This window comes from Physeter macrocephalus, chromosome 1, assembly GCF_002837175.3.
Source record: "Physeter macrocephalus isolate SW-GA chromosome 1, ASM283717v5, whole genome shotgun sequence".
In the NCBI taxonomy this organism is placed as follows: Eukaryota; Metazoa; Chordata; class Mammalia; order Artiodactyla; family Physeteridae; genus Physeter; species Physeter macrocephalus.
Window position 1 is genome coordinate 16467626 of NC_041214.2, and position 26531 is coordinate 16494156.

General features: G+C 35.5%; 1 protein-coding gene across 17 annotated transcripts in view; it reads right to left on the reverse strand.

Moving 5' to 3' along the window:
• Nucleotides 1-286: 286 nt before the first annotated feature.
• MBNL1 (muscleblind like splicing regulator 1) overlaps nucleotides 287-26531 on the reverse strand; it is a 180335-nt gene continuing 154090 nt past the window's right edge. For 9 of the 17 annotated variants that reach the window (XM_007108270.4, XM_028488581.2, XM_007108262.4 and 6 more), the window contains 7 exons: nucleotides 19522-19779; nucleotides 18295-18348; nucleotides 17261-17414; nucleotides 9931-9966; nucleotides 9142-9236; nucleotides 6046-6120; nucleotides 287-3437 (listed from right to left, as the gene is read on the reverse strand). In XM_007108270.4, coding sequence (XP_007108332.1) covers nucleotides 6064-6120; nucleotides 9142-9236; nucleotides 9931-9966; nucleotides 17261-17414; nucleotides 18295-18348; nucleotides 19522-19779 — 654 coding nt within the window. In that variant the 3' untranslated portion in view covers nucleotides 287-3437; nucleotides 6046-6063. The remainder of the gene's footprint in view (nucleotides 3438-6045; nucleotides 6121-9141; nucleotides 9237-9930; nucleotides 9967-17260; nucleotides 17415-18294; nucleotides 18349-19521; nucleotides 19780-26531) is intronic. The other 8 variants (XM_007108266.4, XM_007108260.4, XM_007108264.4 and 5 more) reach the window with 5 other exon arrangements.

Genomic DNA, 26531 nt, shown 5'->3' on the forward strand with positions numbered 1-26531 from the left:
AGAAAGAGAAGTTTTATTAGGGCAATTTCACTTTATTTTTCCATACAGCAAAGTCAACTACTGCAGTAATAATAAAGTAAGCATAAAACAAATTGCAGCCCAAGACAAAAATACATAATTTTAAGCAACTACAAGCAGAAAGTAAGTTGTGATTACATAATAGTAAAACCAAGCACATCTGTCCTTTCAGCAGATGAAGGCGTAAGGTTGCTGATAAGTGCAACACTATTACCAGCTGGAGTGAAGGCTGGATACCCTAACTCATTACACAAGTGCCCATTATCACATTTGCTTTTTTGAGTGCTTCTGAGTTGAAAATTAAAACCATGAAATTTGAACTGTGTTTTATCTTTTTCACCTGCTGAAAGAACAGGATCCTACAGCAATTAAAAAACAATCACATAACAACTATAGCTACTGTGTGCTGTTTGGTTTGCCTGTTTATGGTTGAAATTTTGTGAAAGTCAATACTCGTTTTGAAGATTTTTTTCTTTCTTTTTTTTTTTTTTGTGAACAATAAACCACTGAAATTGGCAGAAACTGATTTGAATAGTATATGTCCTTAGTATAGTTCTTTCTCTTTTTTGTTTTGTTGAAGTTTTAAACATGCAGTAGTTTTGAAAAATGTAAGGAATATTTGATCCATGATTTCACCTTAATGGTTGAAGTACCTGCTAGTTTTGGTAATGATCTTCAGGCAGATTTGGCCCAATGGAGTTTTTGTCAGTCATGAGATCTCGGAAGGATGGCATATCTTTCCAGCTGAAAAAATCCTGGCAAACTACAAGCTGTCCACAAAAAGCAAAGCAACATGTTTGAAGGGGTATGGAGTGCTAACTCACTCTGTGCCACTTTTGCAAGCAATTTTGCTCAGTCTGTCATTGTATTAGCCTTAACAAAACTCCTTGTAATTATAGACGTTTTTATTCAAAATAAGATCTTACTATTATACAGGTTTCTCTCTTTTGACTATATACAGAAGTGCAAAAAGTCAACCTTCTCTCTAGACGTTCCAACATGCTAAATTGCAGCATAATCAACCCTCAAGAGTTTGCACACACGCTATAATTCTCATTACGTAAACTTTGAGTATTTGGATTATCAACAAAAAGTCCCTTGTTCTATTTATTGATTATGCAGCTTATTTATAACAAGGCCTGATATTCAGGGATTTCAAAAATATTAAACAATACTTTAACATTTGAAATGGATACAGTAGAAAATAAATTTTATTCTAATATCTAGGATCTAGATCCTCTTATAATAACTAATTACAAACAAAATAAATCATCAAAATATTACTCAATTGTCTGCCAGGATTGTTGCGATAGCAACAACTTAACTTCTTACTTAGCAATGATTATATATTTATAAGATATCCATATAAAAGATCTTTGTTCTTTTAATGAAAACTAGACAAGAACTAACAATGACTGACATTCTTACACTTTAATATTAAATCAGTAAAATATAAATCATTTAGTTAACAATAATACGAATATTCATATGACACTACATGTAATTCAAAACTGAGTATGTTATGAAGGAAAAACTACTTTAATTTTTTTTTGTATTTTGAAAAATTCATCGGTAAAATCTAATAAAACAAGAGTCTATAAACTGAAATGGTATTCAATTGTTAATAGAAAATGAAATCTAATAAATGTAGGAAATGAAAAACTACATTTTAACAAGAAAAATAAGTAATATTCTATAATGTAACTAACTACAATAACATATGAAGTCACCATTACTCTCTTAACACGATTGAAATTACATTGGTATGGGTTCCAACCCGTAATGTAATAATCTAAGGCTTTAATAGATGTACAGTACAATCAGTAAAATCAACACATCAGTCTTATATTAGAAAGCATCTCTCTCAAGCATAAAAACTTGCAGTAAACTTGGAAGTATGGAAAGTTCTAGAACTGAACTTTCACTTCTCCCATTCCATACTAGAACTACCAGTGACCTGGCCCCTACTTCAGCAATTTTTAGAACTGCTGAACAGAGCAAAAATATCCTTTACTAGCTGCAACATCCAAACCACAAAAAAGGAATTCCTTTGGATGAATCCATTCTTAAAAACTGAATGCACATCTATTTTTTTTTTAATTTTGTAAAAGGCTTTCTAAGGCTATAAGCAGTAAATCTGAACAAAACAAAACAAAACAAATCACATATAAAATTCACCCATGTACTTAACCCACCCAGTGACTAGGTTAATTAAACATTTCCCATTTTCATATTTTGGTTTATCATGCATCTGATGAGTGCTGCTTTCTTCTTTGTTTAGAGTCACTATTTTAAATGTGACTGTGATGAAGCATTTAAGCAAATGTGAAACCATTTTTGCAAAGCATTTAGAGTCGTCTGACTTTTGACAGAGCTATAAATAGAAGCAAAATAATTTCCTCCAACTTTTTTTTTTTGTTATCGTGTCTCAGAAATGGCATATCCCTTTTGAATAACATGTTATACAGTATAGTATGCATAAATATTACACTACGATGCATTAAAATAATTTTATATATATATCTATTATATATATCTCCAGTATGTGTGAGTTTATCTGTATTGAGAGAGTTTGTATTGTGCTGTCTATTTTGTTACTGTAAAGTTAAATCGGCCATTTCTGAGACAGCTTTGGTTTCCAAAAAAAAAAGGAAAAAAAAAAAAAAAGAATGGTGCCCTTTGACTGATTAGTACTAGCAAATAAGCAACAAAATGTGGCTCCGAAAACAATAACACTGAAGAAATAATACTCTAATTTGATGTACAGTCTATGGCACTTCATGAGAATCCTTAACAACATGGTACTTAAAGCCATGATGTGCTTTAAAAGATACACAGTTGTGGTTTTGCTTGGCACATTCATCTCTGTCAGATCCCTCCCTCACCACATCTTAAAATCTACTACATTAAAAATATTACTCTTAAACAAAAATGACTGTGCATGCACGCTCTCATCTATAATGGCAAAATTTTAAATACAAGGTGCACCTTTGTTATTTGTAAACCTTGAAAGAAATAAACTTATTTTTAAAAAATTATATCTTGGTCTACAGACGTACCAATACATAATAGAATCATGGTTACACCATAGTCTGTCTTTTCAAGATGGCATGAATATATAGGAAACTAATTAGGTCTGCATATTTGAATGCATCACTCTGTGCTAGAAAAGAAAGACAATGTTGTTCTTTTAGACAGGAATATCACCTCAGCACAAATATCAATTAAATGTACAAAGTGTATAGGCAACAGTGTGCAGTGGATTTCCATGTTGTCTTGTCTTCTGGTTAACATGCAATATGCGGATGTCTTGTGGCTGAGGGGTTTTTGTGTGTGTTGCTTGACGGTATATACACTATGGCTAATGACCTCGTCCTTTACTCTAACCAAGCACACTGTCCTTTCCTCTTTAGCATGATCTGCAAGGGAAAAAGAGATAATCTTCTTTGAAACAGACAATATCTAACAGCAGTTTCCAATATGCATTCGACATGAAAACTGTATTTCTTGGTTTAAAGAGTGAACACATGTATGTTGTATCTTCATGTAAAAACAAAAAGCACTTCACAAGTACAAAGGACCTAAATTTGTTTATCATTTCTTCGAGAATAAAATGACATGCACAGCTTAATAAAACTGTAGACTCTGAACAAATATCACCCAACACTAAGCTCAAAGTATAAAACACATTTGTAGAATCAAGGGGCATGATGTAGTCGAGCTCTTTGTAGCACTGTCATGGTGGGGCAGAATTTACAACTCATTTTACTTCTAAAGTTTAATAGGTTTCAAGAGTAATGATTTGGCCCACGAAATTAAAATCCATGCAACAATCCTATTAAACACAATTTGCTCTCTTTGGGTGCCTGATTAGCACAGTATGTGTTTGGAAAAAAAAAAAAAAAAAAAAAAAAGAACCATACTCTACATGACTGTTTTGGATAATTTAAAGTGAGGATTTTTCCCACTAAAGGTAAGAAAATAAAAACTGTTCCTTATGCTCCTGACAAATTAAGGTTGAATTGATATTACAATGCACCTGTGAGCTGAGTTCCAGTTTTTACATGAAATTTGTTCCCAGAGAATCTTTACATATTAAAATATGCTTTAGCACACACCCTTGAGAATGAAAGAAATCACGATTTTGCTGCACTTAAAAACCAGTTTAAATATTGTAACTCCTCATGAAAATGAGTAATCATTTGTTAAACAGAACATTAAAGAGCCTAAGTTTCAGTACACACAAATCCACTGTTTTGCCAATTGATGAACTTATGGCCATTTGCTGTCATTTTTTTCAAACTGGATTATTGCTAAGAAATAGAACATAGTTACAGATATACATACCAAACACACCCAACTGACGATAAAAGCTTGAAAAAGGTTTTTTTTTAACATGTCAAAAAGAGAACTCTACTTCCAAACCTACATACTACAAAGCGATGTGCTTATTCAAAATGTGGCTATTGTTCAGAATAATAAACCTTACTATCAGAACTGCATCGAGAGAACTTATGAAACACAGAAATCAGTTTCAGTATTTTAATTCAGGATCGCAGCATGTCTCTGGTAGTACTTCTCAGATTGAGCCTATCATTTCTTCCTGTAACGGCTCTCAGATTTCACCTATACCCTTCTGCATGGGTTTACCCTTTGACCAGCTGTTACTATGCTCAGGGGCCTCTGAACTGGCCCATCTCCTGACTCAACACCTCTGTCCCTTCTTCTGTAAGGCCCCGACATCTCCCTTCTCTCTGTAACAACCTTCATTGTCCAAATTCACTTAACTTCTGACTCTGTCAGGAAGAGCTGCTCCCTCATCTTTGCTCCAAGAGAAATGTGTTCAAACCTCTCTTATTTTAATGTAGAGTGCTGAAAGTTACATCATTATCTACTCATCTTTATTTCCTCGACCTGGTAATTAACACACAGTAGCACCAAAAAAATCATTTGTAAATATGTTAATGAACAGATAAATGAATGAAAGGAAGCAACAAAGAATGATCACCCATCGTATTTACCAGACTCAGTTTTAAGCATTATGGCTCTTTCTAAATATAAAAATAGATACTTAATATACTTCTGAGCATGTAGATAACTTGAACGCATGCATACTGAATAAAACGTATGCTCGATGGATGAAAAATGGTCATCTTTGCAAGTATCTAAGTCAATGTGTCTGAAAGTAAACCCCACGACTTTCAAATCATTTGAGCAATGACAACATCTTTAGAATTATATGATCCTCCAGGGCGACTATCCTGAAGTACCTAACGTTTACCTGGATATATAGATGTGTGTGTGTGTGTGTGTGTGTGTGTGTGTGTGTGTGTGTGTACACGTGCACATACGTCCGTGTGTGAATATATTTATTTAAATCAGACTCTTCATATTCTAATGACCCTGTGTGTGGCAAAGCACGGGGTGAAGTGGGTACATGTTCTCATGTAGGATTTAGCAAAGCAATTTTTGAATAAAATAAATGCTGACCTACACCAGGGATCAGCAAACTACTGCCTGTGAGCCAAATCTGGCCTGCTGCCTGTTTTTGTAAATAAAGTTTTATTGGGACGCAGCACACCTTTTAGTTTACACGTTGTCTCTGGCTGCTTTTGTGCTTTTACAGTGGCAGAGTGGAGCAGCTGTAACACAAACCCTATGGCCCACACAGCCAAAAATATTTACTCTCTCATCTTTCAAGAAAAAGTTTGCCAGCCTCTGATCTATGCCTTCTATTTAGTTTTAAGTTGCCTTTTTTCTTCACTATTGTGTTTATTTCTAATATGAAATAAAAACAAAATTAATATATCTTAAGTATTACACATATTTAAGTGACATCAACATATTTATTATGAATTCACATGATAAAATTCCTCATAACCCATCTAAGATAAAATTGTGAGCTCTACATAAATACTTTCTGTGAAATTTTATAAAATTTTCTTAAGTGCATTACACAATTATTATCTTAAAAAAAAAAAAAAAAACTACCACGAATATACACTCTATATTACACAATGAACTTACTGTGTAGTGATGAAAATTCTACATCTGGGTAACATACTTGTGGCTAGTCAGATGTTCGGCAGATATTATGGGTATCTAGCAAATAAAAAATTATTTAATGAATGATCCATGCAAGCAAGCCAACAACCAAGAGATGAAAACATTTTAATATTAAATTTTTTAAGAGAAGTGAAATTCAGCTGTGAGGTGACAGTCCTTATCTGGTCAACATAACAGTAAGTTAATGTAAACTTAATGCCAAAGTAGCAACTCATTTTTAAAAATCTTGGTGTTAAATACTATTCTATAAACGTTATCAGTTTTTAGGAAGTAAGAGAAGTAAAACTATCAAAAATTCATGCAGAGCAGTAATTGAAAGAAGCCCTTTTTGTTGGCCTACACACACACACCTGTGGTTTCAGTTATTCAGTAATCCACAAAGTAAAGTAAGAAATGTCTTGCCTATTTTTGTGCAACCAGTTTCTACATTTTCATTCAACTGACGGTGTCTAACTTTTTTTCCAAGTTAAAAGTACCAGGTAAGGATTATTAAGGAGTATTTCAAAAGAACTGGATAACAGTGTTAAATCTACTTCAGAACGTATTTCTGAACCCTGATTGCACATTTTATTGTATTTTAAATGGGCAAGAGAATTACAAAACTTGAGAGAAAATACAATAAGGAACCAATATAGAGGTGACTTGTTTCAATCATCCCAAAAGCCAAGATCTTCCAATTTGTAGCCTGATTCTCCTCCAACCCAGAAGTATGACTGCTGTCCTGGGAGAGGCAGCACAACAGATGAAGACAATCGGAGGAATGAAAGCACGGGTTCTAACACTAGTGATCCATTTCCCGGTGTGTAACCTTGAGCAAAGCACTTAGTCTATGCTTAGGTTTCCTCATCTCTAACACGGCACTAATCCCATTTCGGCAAGGTTGATGGGAGAACAGTAGAATCACATACATGAAGGCATTCTGTTGTTGTTTCAATTTAGATGTCCTAGACCAATTCAACATATTACAATCCACAGTCTGGAGTGTAAATTAATATGTCTCTATTTTATTTCCATTTCTCAGCTGATATTGTTACACAATTTTACAGCATTGGCAAATGGCACGAAAATGTGCTCCCAGCATAATGAAGCTTCTCATACCATTTTTCCTGCTGCTGCAGGACAGGATGTTGCACCCAACAGTGTAGAAGCATCAAGGATGGGGCTGTCGAAACATACCAAGGACCTTCAACACCAATCGATGCAGATGAAGGGCCAGCTATAAACTTCTGCATGCATGCAGGCTGCATTTTGTGGCATCAGCTATTTCCAGCATTGCTACTGTACTGTAGGCATATACATATGTATGTATATGTAGATATAATATATGTGTGTATATATATATATATCCATTCCCTTTTCTTTCTTTTGGTTGTGAAACAGTATGAAGACCCAAGATTATGCATGAAATGGTCACAGCACAATGCAAAAAGTAAAGTGTCCCCTACAACCAAGGTGGCCAGGGCATGTTGAAATTCGCTTTGCTGTAGTTCTGCTTACACCAGCAATTCTATAGTCATACGTGGTACACACAAGAGAGTTCAACATCATTAATCTGCGCCATAAATGGATTCCACTGAATCCATTAAGAAATTTCTACCACAGATTACTTACTAACATGCCACATATGCACAATCTAGCATTCTTGTAAATGAGTCTGATGTGTTAGCATAAATCCAGGGCTATTTTGACAAGCTTCGGAAAAACTAGTGATTCTCTGCCAAGAAATGTTTAAAGCTTGCCTGAAACTTTAAAATACATCCATTCTGGCATGCTGCTTTTGAACGTTTTTAATGGCTGTACTAATAGCTTATAGTTCTTCTTCAACAGTACACGGTGCACTACAGAAACAAGGGTGGCTGGATACTCCTTACAGCAATAACTGCGAATTCGGATGGCACTTAATTGGCCTTCTTTCCCCAAAGGGGCAACATGTTGATCCCCATCTGATACTGGTTCTTTTGAGAATCATCTGGCTACATTTAACCTTGGTCTGGGGGTTATCTGAAATGTGATTTGCCTCTAGATTTTTTCATATGCTAGTAACCCTATTGAACTTTACTTTCATAACAAACATATCTATGTATTCAAGCCCAAACCCACTTTACATAAATTTGACTTTGATTCAACCAGTATTTTCTAGAACATAATTTTAAATAGGAGCAGAAAACGCTGGTTGAATCCATGCAAATTTTAAAATGTAAATATTTTAATAATCAATTTCTTTTGAATAATCACATCATAAAGTTTAAATTTCTGAAACAGATTCCTTGTACCTAAAAATATCCTGTGTATTTGTCACTCCATAAACTTGTATGGAACACAGGATGACTCAATTTGCCGTACTGGATGCCTTTTTTTTTTTTTCCTTCATAACCCTCCAACGTTTATGCTGAGTAGTTACAGAAATAAGAGCACTTAGGAATTTTATTTTTTCCCTTAAATCATTGAGAATCAAAACTTGGACACAAATTTAACTTATTCTGAGCATGCAATCTGCTTATTGAATAAAACTATAATGAATTTATAACAAACTATTTACAAGAGTGGTCATTTGTGGCATAGGTAACACATTTAAATATTTTGCTTTTTATGAAGAATTTGGGCAAGAACTAGGAAATTGTATATATCGAATGCTAATAACAAAAACCTTCAAATCACCTGTACTTTACAGATTATAAGTTTCAGGTGTGCCGCACTGCAGTTCAGCATGTGTATACACTACCCTATATAATTTCGATTGGTCAAAACACCTGCGTGATGGACTGAGCCCAACTGAGAATTGCTTGTGTAAATATCATTTTAGTAGCTTTAGAAATGGAGCTGCGACAACTTCGGAGCACTTATAAATGGCATAAAAGCATTCTGCCGCTCATCAGAGAGAATGTGTAGGCCAACAAGAGGTATCTTTGAAACCCCATGCTCTTAAAAGCACCCTCTACAGCCCTCGCGGACACGCGACTCCCACAGACCTCAGCGGGAACTCCGCGTGCGTCGGGGCTGTCGGACCGAGCCCTATGAGAGTTGGTTTTTAAGAAACAAAGCTGTAAATTAGCAAACCTGGTTGGCTGTGGCGGTTGCAGCGAAGGGAACACTTGTGGCAGATGTTGTTGCTGCGGACACAGTGGCTGGCGTAGCACCGTGCACCATGGGAACTTTCGGAGGGAAAATCATATAAGCAAACATACAGAAGAGTGTAGCAATATGGAAACCATGGCAACACGGAGGAGATAATTGGGCATGGTATTTATCACAGCGACAAGCCGTGTGACGGGGCATCATCACCAGTGAGTCACATGCAATCACAGCGCAAAGCAGGACAACATTCCAAGGAGAGAAGAGGAAAGGGGATGAAAGAGAAAAAAAAGGGGAAAAAAAGCTTGTTACCATCAAATCAAGAAAATTGACACAAACAGGCTTAATTTGCTAAGTCAAAAACAAGAATTTTATATAGTGTTCATAGTCAGACATTCAAAATCTAAGTCAAAATACAGGTATTTACTTCATATATACAGTTATCTGTTTGAATAAAAGTGTGTTTTCTTATTTACTATTGTAAAAATATACAATATATTACTTTCATGAGATAGTTTTTTTTTTTTTTCTTACACACCAGAACTCATAGTCCAATCAAAATCCACCAAAGGTGATTAAAGGAAACTTGTGTGTAAAGAAAACATTTATGTGAGCCCATGTCAATTAAATAGAAAATGGCATTTAATTGACAGGTGTTAGTAAAAAGGAAATGGACTTGCCCAATAGATACAAGTTAAACTTAGCAGTGGATTTTGAGGGGCTGTGAGATGCACCATAGGTTTAAGATAATCAAGAAACAAAGCTGGCACCTACCAACACTTGTAGCGGGTGTCATGCACAATATTGAGCCTGCCCATCATGCATTGCAACAGGAAGGTGGATTTGAAAAGGGAAAAGAATTAAAACATCCCATCACACGTGTAATTAGGAAATTCATTTGAACAAAGAAGAAAAATTGTTATTATGGGAACAGTGGCATGTAACTGTCAGCACAATCAAATCATACAATAGCATAGTGATCAATTAGAACTAGTCTCAAGTGAAGAATAAAAGCCAGTTTAACTGTGTGCTGGTACACGTTGTTTCTCCTAATTGCTGCCTACAAATAAAAGTATTTTGAAAAAAATTGAAACCTGCTTAATTCTTTTAAAAATAATACTGCAATTTGTTTTGTTTTAATCTGGTTACTAGCCATCTGGTAGCTTTGCTATTTCTGACTTTAACCTATGAACTGAGCACATGTTAAATCATTAGAGAAATTTATTATTAAGATGCTAAATAATTCAACGCACAAAACTGACTTAACAATGTGATGAAACCAAAACATTCATTTTCATTCCTTTGGTTTTATTTATTTCCCTGTTCACTGTAGCGACAACAACACAGACATGGAAGGGGGTTGTGATCATCCATACAGGAACTTTATTCGGAGGGGTACCAAGCAATAAATTATGCATAAAGCGAACGTGAACTTCTGCATTGCCTTAGTTGGGAATTTAAATGTAAGGAAAACATTTAGATGGGATATACTTTCGTATAAGTCTCGAACTGATTTACTTAGTAGGTATCTGGGAAAACAGACTGGTTTTCACTGCTGGTTTAGACCCTCAGGACTTCTTGGAATATCAAGTGTTCTACAAAATTTCACATCCAAAAAATGGTGGATTGGATTTCAATAAAAACCCTGAATGGGAGATAATGAAGATATATATACATTGCATATGGGGTGTTAGCACTGGTTCACAACGGCTCCACCACGACGTTACGATCAATATTACGTAATATAGTCCCTGTTCTCTTTGACGTATAAACATTGCAAAATCTAACTTATTTTACCAAGTACAGGGCACTTTCCCACATACTGAATTACTGTTCTTTCTATGAGATTATTTTAGACTTCTAGGTTTTAAAATATCAAATGATTTTATGTTTCTATCTGAATCTTGGTGCATCCTATTTAAATACTAGCAGCATCTGGGATGAACATTTGTTAGAAAAATATCTGCCAATTGCGTCTTGTCAGAGATGGCCCTATAAAACAAAGCTGCCATTGAGAAGCACAGATTACTTAACTGGCGTCCTTGTAACAGCTGCAATTAGACTGTTATCACAATTAGACCGTGGGCAAAATGGTCAGTGATTAAACTAGGTAATGGAGCTAGGGAGGCATCCTCTCAGGCGGAGTACTATTACATCGATAGGCATTATTTAAGACACTTGAAGATCTCTGTCATTTGCTACCACTACTGAGTCAAAGACTTGTGAAAGACAACAAAAACAAACCAGTAATAACAAAGACGGTAATTTGAGACAGTAGAGCAAGCAAAATGTAATACTCTAGATCTTATGAAATCATGATCCTATAATAGTGGGGTGGGAAGACTGAGAAGGAGAGGATGAAAAGATGAATGAAAAGGAATAATGTGCAATTTGATCAATATTCGTTTTAAATACTGCACAGGTTGTAGGTTTTAAATTTATTATTTATTATTATGCTGCAATTTGCCTACTGTATTTCATCCCATGCATAATTAAGGCTGCACATGCTGAAAATGAGTTAACCTTACCCTATCTCTCTAAAACTCTAAAGCATTTATGATTTGCATTTCCGTTTGAGTTATCTTACTAACATTATAACCAATGCACACAGTTTTGAGAGGGATTTGCAGCAAATAAACATAAGGCAGCAATGAAAATACTAGCCAGGGTGCAATAACTCACAAATATGAAGACATAATGCTGTAGGACCCACTTACCAAAAACAAAAATCACTTTTGAAATGACCATAATATCCATCTTTACATCAGATGGGTTGATTTATTAATAATGGTTGTACAAGTAGCCAATTAAAGTTTTTTTTTCAATTTTCGGCACAAGGCAACATTTAAGTGAATGTATTTGTCAATTTCGAATTTCCCCTACAAAGATATTTGCAGAGCAGAATGGTGTGTTTCTGAGGAATGCAATACTTTAATTACATGATATTTATATTAAAATTTTAAATTGATCTGGAGGAAGGTGCAGAAAAAATTACTAGGAAGGTACGTTACAAATGAGACGTATGTGTAGGTAAAATCAGTTCAAGGAGAAAGGAAGGAAGTAGAGAGAAAAAGAATTATAATGGAGATTTGGTTGGAGGTTTGAACTTAGATATGGTAATTCAAGCCTATTTAGGTAGGTTATGATAGAAGTATAAAGCTGATTTAAAGTCTTCTAAAAATAATTTATATCATTTCAAACAAAAAGTTCACAATCAGCTGAATTATTCACAAAATTGATATCTAAAGAAGCAACAGCTTCATACAATTTATTTCTGTTTCTATTCAATCTACTGAATTCTATTTTACTGCACTACTGAGTTGGGAAATAATAAATAAAACTCAGGGCTTACTACATTCCAGGCTTTTTTCTAGACTCTTAGACCTGTCTATAAATGCGCTTTAAGAAAATGTTTTTATCAAATATGTTTAGAACTCAAACACAACTCTATGCAATAATTACTACTATTATCCCCATTTTATAGATGAAAAAAATGAAAGCATAGAGAAATTATATCTTGTGGTAGAGCTGTATTTAAACTTCCAAGCCAGATCTGTAATCACTATGCTAAGTTTCAAGTAAACCATCTGCATTAATTTCATTAACTATAATGAAAGTGATAAGCTGGAAATCTTTGTTTTCTATTCTTTCTGTAAAAACAACCCCATCCCTCTGCAACTTCCCTCTCACTCCAACCCCTCAGGAAAGTCTCCTGGCCTTTTGTTTCCTTATTTCTGGTAGTGCTGCCACGCAAGGCGAAGCTGAAGCCGTTTACAGCAAACTTATTTTTAGGTCTTTTGAAGTCATAACCCTAAACTGACTGAGTGGCAATATGCTAGGAGGAGAGAAGAGAGGTGTGCTTCTGAGGATCGCATGTAGGCAAAAACTGTGAAGGAGAGCAGAGAGAAAAGTTCCTCCGACCCTGGAGAGGAGGCGGGCAGTGTGCAGGGTCCCCGGGTAGTGAGGCATGTGGCGTGTTCTTTCACAGCAGCCCTGCAGGCAGCAGGCTTTCCAGGGGAATGGGCTGCTAAGGGAGGGAGGCTAAGCGGTTCAGGCAAGGATGCCTGTACCCAAGGCAGGCATAGAAGCCCTGGAGTACCTGCCTTCAAGAGATCTTGTAAACATGGACACTGAGTACATCAGCAGTGACCAGTGCTGACTGAAGAATGGAGAATGGTAGCCTTTCTGAGACTATTGGACGGCACAGCACCTCTGCTTGAGTAGACACAGAAAGAAGAGGTGTGAGGATGGGGTTCTGGAATTCCAGTCATGCCGCCTGATATTTCTATCCAACACTAGGAAATTGGAGTTTAGAATTGGACTTAATTTCAGTTCAGGAAAATAAATCTGATGTAAATAAAAGTGTTATTTCTCACACACTCTAATTTCAGGGGTGAAATTTATAACTACAACATAAGTAGACCCTAGATTATGCATAATCTGTATAAATAGTGAATTTAGTTTTAAAGGGTGAAGGTTAAAAAAAAAAAGGACTATATATCTAAAAAAAAAAAAAAAAAAAAAAACAACACCAAAGCTTCAATGTGAACTTAATCCAAATTACTTGTATTTATCTTTAAGTGAGATGGAGGGTGTCAAAACAAAAGGCCAGAAAGCTTTCTTGGGGTGGGTGGGAGGGAGATGCAGTGGAATGGGGTGGATTGAATGAATGGAAAGATGGATGAATGGATGAGTAGACGGCTAGGTGGATGGAAAACAGGGAAGGAACAGGAGAAAGAGAGGAAGGGAAGGAGGTACGGTGAGAGAGAAGAATAGGTAGATGGTTAGAAGGATGGATGGATAAATGGATAGGTGAATGCATACATGGATGGATGATGGATAGATGGGCATAGGCCACGTCAGTCCCAGTTTGTTCTTAAAAGTTACGGTATATACTAATTTTTCTTAGCTAGCTAGCTGGCTTGACACTGAACCCTGATCTTTTGCTAGCAACTTACTCTGTATACAGAGTTACCTGCTCTAAAGATTTAGCCAACCATGCTTCACTGTAACTTCAATGAAATAGACCTGCATGTCCCTGAAGTTATGATTGACGCAACAGACTACAGAGCTCTAAAACTCTAAACTGCAAAAAATAAATGACTTCCTTTTTCTAATCAGTTCCAATAAAGTCTTCAGAATATAACTTCCAAATTATAATACTGTGGTTAGATAGGATGCTCTGGTCATATAATTCTTCTATACGTCTGCAGAATAACCTAGACTTTGGAAAATGACTTTCTTTTTCTCCCAGGTGTTATACATAAGATGACATATGAATCTGTGGTAGGATGGATTTTCTGTAGTTCTCAAAGTATATTTAAAAACTTAGTTTACAATATTTCAAAATTGAGAGATTTCACATATGAACATCCAAATGTCCAGAATATCTGGAAAAAAAATCATAAGATCTGGCAACACTGGACACCAGGGCCACTGCATTAGGCTGTACAAGTTTGTATACAACCAACCCTGGGAGGAAGAGACACAACCACCCCTTGTTCACGAAGACTCTGATGTATATGATGTATATGGAACCACACTAGGCGGACAATCCTCTAAGGCAGCAAAGGGCTAAGTCTGAACATTGACCGTCCCCTTTAGACTGGGCCTGTGCTCTCCAGTGCCTCCCAGACCCCACAGCTCCTAGTTTATTTCTTACTCACTTATTCACGTTTCCTGCCTGGCCCTTAAGGCATTTGGGTTTTCTATTCTCTGCATTAGATTTCTCTCCTTTCTGGCTGTCTGATAAAGTGGTTTGGCAGAAGTATAAATGGGCTATCTATTTTAACTTTTTAATGCCATAGTGGCACACAGGTACGTATGACAATGAAAATTTTATTTTTGGCTGCGCAATGCGCGGCATGCAGGACCTTAGTTCCCTGACTAGGGATCGAACCCGTGCCCCCTGCAGTGGAAGCGCGGAGTACAAACCACTGGACCGCCAGGGAAAGTCCCGACAATGAAAATATTTTTAAGGAATGATGGCGGCAGTACTTATTTCTGATTATGTGACTAATAAAGGTTAACCTGAAGCTTAAGCTCTTTAAAACTGGGTTACAAATAAATCTTATTTGATATTACTATTGCAATAATTTCATAGCATGTTGACTACAAATATCAAGAACAGAATATTTCTGATGCAAATTCATCATAAAAATGCAAATTCATCTTAAAAATTTCAGCATATTTCAATATACTGTGGCACATTTTATTTAAATTAACAATGCTTAGTTTCTAGAACAGAGAGATAAGTATGACTCTGACTTATGAAGGTATTTATTGTTTTTCTCTGACTTGACCTTACCTATCGTCTTTTGCTCTGTCCTATCCACAGACTAAAAACCATTCCAGGGAGAGACTATTGTCATAAGTCAGAGTCATGCATATCATGCAATTAATGATTATACTTATTTAGAAAAATCTTCAGTCATTTGAATGTTTTTGGAGAAACTGATGCAAAACCCATTTGATAAAACAGATTACTTTAGGTTTCTTTAAATAATTTATGGAAGAAGTTAGATTTATTTTTATTTTTAGATTTTTAAATAGGGAAACTGTCATTTCTAGGAGTAATGTTTTATTCAATGAAATAAACTGACAAAAATAATTTTTAATTTCTTCAAAGAGATTATGGTAGTTACCTACAATCCCTTGAAACTTTTGTCTACTGATCTGACTATAGAAAAATTGATAGATTATTTGTTGGAGACAGCATAAATCCAGGGGCATGCAATTTATACTAAAGCAAAAAGATCCATTTCTGGAAATCTCTGAAAAACTGTATACGTTGAGAAGAAATTTTTTAATCTTATAAAACTTAAAACAAATGTGACTTTTCCCTCAGAATGCAACAAATACCCTACAGATCAAAATGATTTAATTTCTGTTCTAAAATGGACAAACTGCAACTTGATAGACACTATTTCATGCGTACAAATATCATTTTATCTGTGGTTCTAGGACAGGCTATTTCAATTAGTGGAATATTCTAGTTCATTGACTGTTACTACATATTCTACATAGGGATGGCTAGTTTTCAAAGATGCGCTGTATATAAAGTTGGGCTTAGCAGTAAAAACTAATGTGAATATACTTTATTCTCATTATTCAAAAACAAATTATCACATTCCCTCATGGCATTTTCAACGTAATGCACTTGTAAATACTGTTAACATAGTATAATATACTAACGGGGCTGGATCTCTGACATACACATCTAGTCATAAATTTATCAATTTAATTAATAAAATTATTGTATTAAATAAATCTCTTAACACATGGTAATTTTTTAGAAAGATTAAGAGGTAAAGAGGAAAATAAGATTAGAGTCTCTGGTTAGTTGAATTCCAGATTACAAGAAGTGTAATATGTATTTTCTGAAGTAAATGATAAGTGAGCAAAAATAATAAATTTCCAGATAACTAATTTTCTGATTATTTATGTTTTTAAATTGTATATCTTTGTGTATAGTTCTAGAGTATGTTTATTTGACTAAGGTGTAATCAACTGAAACCACAAATGTAAAACTCAACAATAAATGTAAACTTCACTGAGCACTTAGGGCTACTTCAATATTAGCTCAGGAGGGACAACTTTAAGTGATGTATACTGATTGGTACTGATAAGAGCACTTTTTAAGAGCTCTGGAACACAGAGTCAGTTTTTTATTCTCCACCTTGAAAACAAAAAGGCTGAAAAATAAAAATCAAAACTGAAAAGTGTCATTTCATACAATTCAAATGAACTCTATGGAATCATGAAGGCAAAGGGGGTCTTACAGCAGGAAAGGGTCATAAAATAGCTTGACAGACATATAACGATCTTGAGGAAAGAGAAAACAAAGGAAAAGAACTCTATTTCAATTCCAAATTACACAAACAGAAATAAATATATAAAACATCAATGATGTCTAATCCGTCTTTCATTAAGCTAAAATTCTTAGTTTTTAAGGAAGACCGTAGGAGATACCTCAGACAAGTTTCCATCTTACCTTCCACCTGCTCTATGGCTAAAAACAACTGGGGGCGTGGTTTATCTGCTCTACCAGTAGAACTCTACATGGATCATCAGATTCATTTATTAATAAACTCAAACCCCTTACCTGGTGGGAGAAATGCTGTATGCTGTTGCAACTGCATGTTGGCTAGAGCCTGTTGGTATTGGAAAATACCAGTGTTAAAGACTGCGGTGGCACCGTTGGTTTTTTCAAGAGCAGGCCTCTTTGGTAATGGGGGAAGTACAGCTTGAGGAATTCCCTGTTTAGTGAATGAGTATAAAAAACAAATACCAGTAAAAAGAGAAAAAGAAAAAAGAAAAATCAGTTGAAGGCTAAAATTGTTAGGAAGCATGAACAAGCAAGCAGCAGAGCACTTAACTACCCAAGGGGAAAAAACATCCAATAAACAAAAATTTAAAGGGGGAAAAAAAAAAAAAAAGCAAGATAAAAGCTTTAAGGGAAGCATTATTTTTGTCTTGGGGGGGGGAAAAAAACCCCACTAGTATGAGAGCACATGTTATAAAGTGTTAAGGTGTTTTAAGTCCCATAATGCTTCAGGCTTTCTGGGAGAAGCCACTGATTTGGGAAAAGAAGAAAAGCTGCACTGCGAGCTCCATGAGGATTGACAAATATAAGCAATGTTAAGAGTTAATTGTACGGAGTGACCGAAACAGGTAAAATAAAAATCGGTCCCGCTCTGCCCCTCCCCCCATGTCTACCTAAACATGCACATGTCCCAGAGCATGCAAGTTTTTTTTTTTCTTAAAACACTGAACTAGAAATATTAAAAAGTCAATAATTCTATCACTAAAGCCATGCTAACCAAACAGGTACATAAATATACAGTCCAAAAATACATTTTTATTGTCCTTCAAGTATTCCATTAGAATATTCTACAATGTAGTTAAACTGAATGTGGGCTGCTGGGCTTTCGAAATCTTTCATTGTATGATATCCGTCCAGGGACTTGTATTACAGTCTTTCCACTAATTTTGTCAGGAAACCACACTCAGTTTTTCATTGTACTTTACAACTTTATAACAGAAAAAGGAATATATATTTTTAAATAGATTAAAAAAAAAAAACTTGTATCTACAATAAAGCTACATGCCAAGCTAAAAGGTGAAAGGTCATAGTACCAGGTCAAAGGTTGCCTCGAGGGGTCGCTTCAGTGATTTGACAGCCGACTGAGTCTTAATTAGCAGGCAGCGAGCACATGATGGCAATGGGCCAGTGGGGTTCAAGCGCATTAACATAAACAGCAAGCAGAGGTGCATCATGGGGGCAGCAGTGCATTTTTGGGTAGGTGAGAAAAAACAAATAAAAAAACAAATCATCGGAATGCCATATACAACGAATAACAAGACTAAGCATGCACAATAAAGGCACTACTGAGTTGTTATTGGGAGGATAACTCCTCTTTGTAGTTAATTACAAACAAGATACTCTAACAGAAAAAAAAAAAGAGTGAAAGGAAGAGAGGAGGAGAGAGTCTGCCTTCTGTATTTTTGCTCAAGTATCCGTAAACAAACACAGAAAAGACCTCTCTCGTGATTATTTTACTGTGCTATGAAATACCACACAGTGTTCTTTTCTATGAATATTTTAAAGATTAAGTCATATATTTATGTAAAAAGAAAGGACATTACAACAGCTAAGCAAAGAACAAAAATGGACTCATTAAAATCAGCTCTTAGATCACATTAAAATTTACCTTAAGTATATAGTTGAGTATCTGTTCTAAATGATCCAATTTCTAACTCCTCCTTGAGTACTGCTTTCTCCTTTCTACATAATGGCATAGGCAAGCTTCTCTAGTTTTACAGTTCTGTTTATGCCACAATATTGTTTAAGATTATCTAGATAGCAAACTGTTCAAAATCTTGTAGCTAATTCTAAAAACAATTTTGTTGAAGCAATTCTCCTAAATAGTTACAGATTTTGTTATGGTTAAAAGCAAGATACATGTAGAGAAGAGCCTTGATGTGCAAAAGAACACACCGAAGGAAAACAATGGCTGATTAGATGGCACACAGAAATAGGAGGACCGAAAATGGCAGTATCGTTAAACCGAAAAGGAGACAGGTGTTCTGTACAAAGCAGAAATTTCAGAAACCCTATATCCAGAATAAGACACAGTATTAAGAGCTAGGCCGAGGGTAGGAGCAATCTGAACCATTTGAGGAGTTACCCTCACTTCTCTGAATGGTAACTTCATTATGTATTGTCTGGGATACCTGAACAAACATATCTTCAGCAAACATTTTTTTTAAAAAGGTTAATAAATGAATAGCTTGTTGTCAGATATAGTTGTTTACTTTGCTTTTTTGACTGTTAACGAGGATTGAGCTGAGGTCTCTACTCACCATGGCAGCTGCGGTGGCTGCAGCCTGTGCTGCAGCGGCCTGGTTGACCTGGTATTGGGCAGCCTTGATCTTGGCTTGCAGATGTGCGGGAGGATGAAAGTATTTGCACTTTTCCCTAGAGCATCTCCCTTTGATGTAATCCATACACACGGTGACTGTGTTGTCATTGGTGTCAATCATTGTGCTGTCAGCAGGATGGGCAAACCGACAATCGTTTTCTCCTCTGTTGCAATTGCCACGCTGGTACTCTCGACATACCTACGGGGTCATTAAGTGCACAGGGGTCAGTCAACATGGACAAGTAGAAACTTTCCGAAGATTTTAACTTAAAGTGCAAGACTGGTGATAGAAGCCAACAAATGAAAAGGGGAAAAGATAATTTGCAAAGGAACCACAAAATAACTTGAAAACAATCTTAGTTCGGTATACAAATTATAATCCCATTTCAGTAAAATGTCCATGAGAAAGAAAACACATTTATGATACTAATTATGGTAAAATATCTAATTTAAATTATGTTGATATACTTATTCATTACCAAGGGGGAAAACAGTAACTTTACATAGTGAAGAACCCTGGAGACACCGCTTTAATCAAACAATCAAAGTTAATATCACCAGTAATAAAGACATAATGACATCATGTACCTACTGATATGATGCACTGAAAAAAGGATACAACATTACATTTGTTGTTATTACTGCTGAGAACGCATAACCTGAATTTATTTAACCATGAGGAAACATCAGACAAACTAAAATGGTAGGATGTTTTACAAAATGACTGATCAGTACTCTTCCAAAGTGACAAGGTCATGAAAGACAAAGAAAGATTGAGACACTGTCACAGACTGAATGATCCTGGAGTCAGAGAAAGGATGTTGGTAGGACAACTGGTGAAATCTGATTAAGGTCTGTGGACTGACTAATAGCAGCATTATCAATGCCAATTTTCTGGTTTTGTGAGTGGTAACATGGCTATGTAAGCTGTCAATATTTAGGTAAGCTGGGTGAAGGACAGGCAGGAACTCTTGGTTCTATTTTTGCAACTTTTATGCTAATCAGAAATTATTTAAGAGTGAAAGTGTAAAAAGTAAAATGATAGCTTTTTCATAAAATGTTTCCAAGAGCTAAGTTTTTGATCATTAGAGATTTACCTGGTAGCTATAAAAAGCAGATGGAAAAAGATTAGTTTTTGTTACTGTTTGTTTTATATCTGTTAATTTTGGATGGGGTCCCTGGGGAAAGGTGAAAATGGGTTATTTTTCATTCATTTGCTCGATTTTGACTCTTACTATTAAAGTTTGTCATGGTGCTTGCTCTAATCAAGAGGTTGCCGGGGCCTCCCTGGTGGCGCAGTGGTTGAGAGTCCGCCTGCCGATGCAGGGGACGCGGGTTCGTGCCCCGGTCCGGGAGGATCCCACATGCCGCGGAGCGGCTGGGCCCGTGAGCCGTGGCCGCTGCGCCTGCGCGTCCGGAGCCTGTGCTCCGCAAGGGTAGAGGCCACAGCGGTGAGAGGCCCGCGTACCGAAAAAAATTAAAAAAAAAAAAAAAAAATAGAGAAAAAAGAGGTTGCCGGCGCTGTCTTCAGTCAGAATAGTTTGACCTTTTTACCACAAGAGGGCCATCTAAACACAGAATGCCCTTATATTTTTATGCTCTTACTTCATGCTTCAAGGATGTTTCCGTTTTGTTTTTCACAAATCTTTTTACAAACTGAGCGAATGCAGACCCTGAACACTCATTTTTGGAATTCATCAAGGGGAAAAAAGGGGGGGAACCCCGTTGTGATTTAAAAAAAGATTTTCTTGGATTTAAGTGCATGAAATGATCACATTTAATTCTAGGCATTTCCCCCTTTTACATCCATATCCCATTATTGAGGAAAGTGCTTCCTTTTAAAAAGGTCTCTATAATTTGTATCGTGGTATATCTTAAAAAAATAGCATTATAAACGACATCTTTCACCATTTGGAAACCTCAAGCTAGCTAAAGCATTGCATTCCACATAGCAATGAGCCAACTCTATTCATCACAATTTATGTAATTTTTAAAAATTATTAAATAACTACTCTGTGCCAGACACTCTGAGAGATACTAGGAATACAAAGATGACTTAGGAAGTTACAGAAGATCCTTTTTTTTTTTTATCGTTGCATTGATCTTCTTGAACAAAAGAAAAAAAGGATATCCAGGAGTTTATAATTTGAAAAGCAGAAGTGGTAAAGCTGTTATCCAGAGCTATTGTCCTCCACTCTTCACTGTGGACTGGAATCAGCTGTGCAGCTTTCTACACCGCAAATCCCCCACTCACTAAATTAGACCCATCTAAACAGGAAGAAAGGAACACTTAAATGAGGATAAAAACTCCTCGCAGGGCTTCCCTGGTGGCGCAGTGGTTGAGGGTCCGCCTGCCGATGCAGAGGACAACGGGCCCGTGCCCCGGTCCGGGAGGATCCCACGTGCCGCGGAGCGGCTGGGCCCGTGAGCCATGGCCGCTGAGCCTGCGCGTCCGGGGCCTGTGCTCCGCAACGGGAGAGGCCACAGCGGTGAGAGGCCCGCGTACCGGAAAAAAAAAAAAAAAAAAAACCTCTTCACGTATATATGTAAAATTACGCTAAATTGATACCACAGCATAAACAAAAAAGTTACTTTTCTGTTTAAACAAATCTGTGTCAATGCAGCCTCATCCAATAGGAAACCATCTGTGTTCGGACACTACTGTTGTTAGCTCTTCAGTAATTCCTGCTTTCTCAAATATGCTCGCAAAGAAACTGGCAGCAACTGAACCAACACTCTTTTCCAATTTCTCTCACTCTTTGCCACACCGACAAGAAAGGAGATCTGAAGGTAGTCTATCTGTAGGATCTTGAATAGCTATTAAAATCAAAGATTTGCAATTTTTCAAAAACAATTATGCCAGTGCTGGTGCCAGAAATTTGAGCATCATTCTCCCAAAATATAGCCTGAGTGCCAGGCTGACTTTGACTTTTTATTTCTCTGTCCATCTCAACAACGTTCTTTTTATTTTCAGGGACGTGAACTTAAAATCAGGTTGCATAAAGACGATCATTCTAAGACCCCTTCTCGTCCGTCTCCATTTGCTTTATGCATGTGTCAGTGTGGTTTGTATAGGTTAATAATTGGTTTATTACAGTTTTGTACTCTTTACTGTCTTGCAGGATGCATTGAGGGAGAATTCTAAAAAACATTTAAGCAGAGTTGATAACTAGCAGTTAGCTCAGAATTTTGTTCCTAAATCCAGCCTTTTCTGATGTTCCAAGAACTTAGTTAACTGTTTTTGCATGATATACATTTGACTGTTTTATTTTTTTTTCCAACTTAAGGTTCCTCCTGACAAGAGAAATGGAACAGAAGAAATATACTGAAATAGCTGTTCTCCTATTATTCTTGCCTTTGAAAAAAATAGAGAAGAAATTGAAAATCTCTTGTGAAAACTTGAACCGGTGAGAGCTACAAGGCTAGAGGGGCTAGAGAAGTTTGCCAGGCTTTGGATGTATATATGGATTGTTGGGTACCTATCCGAACAGAACAAACTTCCCAAAACTTTTCAAACAGATTTTTCTCTAATAATGACCATCAATAAAATGGGATCTATCCCTTGACTGCTGAATATGGGTTTGGCCTGATAAACTCAAGAAAACTTTAGACTGTGTTGCTTCCCCAAAAGAAATCTCTTAGTTGTAGTATTGCGTTACCAAATTATAGTTGACAGACAACATTTCAACAAATCTAACCTTATAATTCAAATCAGGATAAGAAATTACGCAATTTACCATACAGAGAATTTGGAACAAAGAAGATAAAATTAAATTTGAAAACACTAACAACATTATGGCTCTTTTTTCTATTCTCATCCAATCTTCTGCACGAACATATTTTTCAAATAGTTGTAACTATAGTATGGCTATTACTTGGTGATCTGTTTTTGCTCAACAATGTAGCATAAGCTTTTTGTTTGTCTGTTTTACTTAATAGTGTCCAGAGTCATCATTTTTGCTGGCTGCATCAAATTCCATAAAATAGATGTGTATAATGTAAAAGTAACCCTTTCAGAGAACATCTAGATTATTTCCAATATTCCCATATTACAAATAATGTTGCAAAGAGTATATTCATGACCACGCTCTAAAAAATCATTCTCTAAGGATAAATGTGCAGAAATGGCATTAGTGGGTCAACATATATAAGTACTTTTTACAGTTTGGTAAGTGGTTTTCAAATCTAGGTGAAAATAATTCCATCTATTGATATTAGCTAAACACATAATGTGCTTCAATCAAAAAGAATGTTTGTAAGTATAAGTACTTATATGTACTATAAGTATTAAGGCAGTTGACCTATACACACTACTATATATAAAATAGATAATTAATAAGGACCTACTGTATAGCACAGGGAACTCTACTCAGTACTCTGTAATGCCCTATATGGGAAAAGAATCTAAAAATGAGTGGATATATGTATACATATAACTGATTCACTTTGCTGTACACCTGAAACTAACACAACATTGTAAATCAACTATACTGCAATAAAAAAAAAAGTATTAAGGCAGGATTTGCTTTGGAAATCAGGTAAGTTTTGTAAACTTTCATAAAAAATGGATGAGAGGTTGCTTTTACAGTAAAAACCGTCATTTCAATAAAAATATTCACTGAAAACATTAAAGTACTAAATTCCATTTCCAGAAAAACACCTTTGACATATAAACTTTAAATAATCAAAAGAAAAAGCAATCAGAAAAACTTCCCAAGGAAATCTAAATTAATTCTACATAAACCTTCTTTTGTTAATTAAACAGCAGTAGTAGGGTGGAAAGAGAATAGAGTTTAAAATGATAAATTTTCAGTTCTATCTAGTGTTTATATTTACTAGCTCTGGAATCATGAATACTGAATAAGATAATGTACAGATAGCTTAAAACACACTATACAAATCTGGTTAAACAGTTCTGTTATTTGATATCAGTTTCTATAAACATGACAAACATATTTCAAAATGGTCAAAATAATAATAGGTTATATAAGTAGTATTAAATTCATCATTACTTTGCAAAGTGAAGGCTTGAGAGTCTAAGGAAATTAAGGTCAATGTATGAACTTATTCAAAACTAGGCAGCCATTTGCATGCTCTTTAAGAGACATTCTATGTTTTGTGCTTAACATAGTTAACTCAGTCATCTTTAGAGACTAACATTCAAAGCAGGAAGAGAGGGCTAATTGTAACAGGGAAAAGGGACTCTCAGGGTACTTTAGTACTTTGGGAAGTCAATTTAAACCTAATGGCCAATATTAAGGAGCTTATTCAAAGACATACATACCCGTTGTTCAACAGTAAGCATCATGGACTTTATTAAGTTTGAGCTAACACAACACTTTACAAAAGAAATACTGGATAATCAACAATTTTATCAAAGAACCCAAAGCATTACAGGTCATGAATCTAATACAAAGAAATTACCTGTGTTTTCAATTCAAAAAGAATTCAAATATCCACATCTTAAAATTCTGGTGATTAGGGGAAATGATCTTAGTTAATTGTTTGTAAAATTACATTCCCAAGATAAATATCTGATGATGCGATATCTAGTTTCAGTCTGTTATTTGATAATTGTACAAATTTGGTCTACCTGAACCTCATTTTATAAAGAATGAAGAAAAAGACATCTACTTTAGCTACCTCAGAGAATTTCTGTTAAGATCAACTGGGAGTTTTCTTTGAAATCTAAAAGGTGGAACCTATCATTACCACCAAGCCAGTGAAGACAAGCATGTTTCTATAGATGATATAGCTAAGAATTTGTCATTTGACCTTATGTAACTAAAAAAATCAAATCTGAATATATAGGAATGACCGACTAAATAAAAATTCCCATTAAATCCACTGCCAGGTTTTCATTTATTCATTTCTATGCATGACAGGACATCTGAAACAAGCTCATCAATATGCTAAATGTTCAAATCTATAGTTACCTTTATTACTCCTTCTAAATAACTGCAAAGATAGGGACATTTTAGCTTTAATTCGTATGAAGAAATTGGTGGAAAAACAGCAAATATGAGTTGGCTAAGCCAGGATTAGCAATTCCCTTATTTTAAACAACTTACAACTCTGTCATCTCTAAAACAAAACGCAAACTAATCACAGACAGTAATAATCGACAGAGACTAGATGTTTTAAATGGGGGGGTGTGACCACATTTTAGAGAGTCATTCTAAAGCCTTATTACAATTAAAAAAAATGTAGACTACATAGACCTGTGTGCATAAAACTCAATATTTCTTGGTAATTTTCTAAAGAAATTAAAATATCATACAAGCAGTAGCCAAACACTCTCTACAAAAATACGGAAGTAAAATAATTCTATCAATAAGCCTTTCTTATCTTATTAAAAGCATTTGCTTTTCTAATCTTATTTTGAATTGCGTCTTTTATATGCAATAGATCATGACAAATCTATTAAATACCTATAATAATGTCATGTAGGAATGCCTTTCACTATCACTTGAATCCACATTTATCTTTAAATGCTCTTTTTTGTGTAGGCAGTAGGTATCATATGTTTTTATGCCTATATGAAAAAAGTCACTAGACTCTTCTGTGTCAGTAAGTAGTCGAAGCATTCAGTATCCAGTGGTCTGAATTAGAAATTCATGTCATGATTACCTCAGTAGAATAAAACTTTCGGCACATGAATACTTTATTTTAAAACAAACTTTAACTGAAAAGTATCAGAGGCCGAGTGGTTTGCTCACCTTTCCTGGAATATGTCATATGTTTTTGTCATATAGACTATTGATATAAAAATGATGTAGTTCACGAAATGGCAATCTAATGTCTCCATCAGCATATGAAATATGTGGCCACTGGTTTGTTTTTTGTTTGGTTAATGCTGTTATGCGGTATAAATTACCCTAAAAGTTATCACCAATTGCTTAAAATATTTCATAATGCTGTACATTGTGTTCTCAGCAATTTCACAAAATG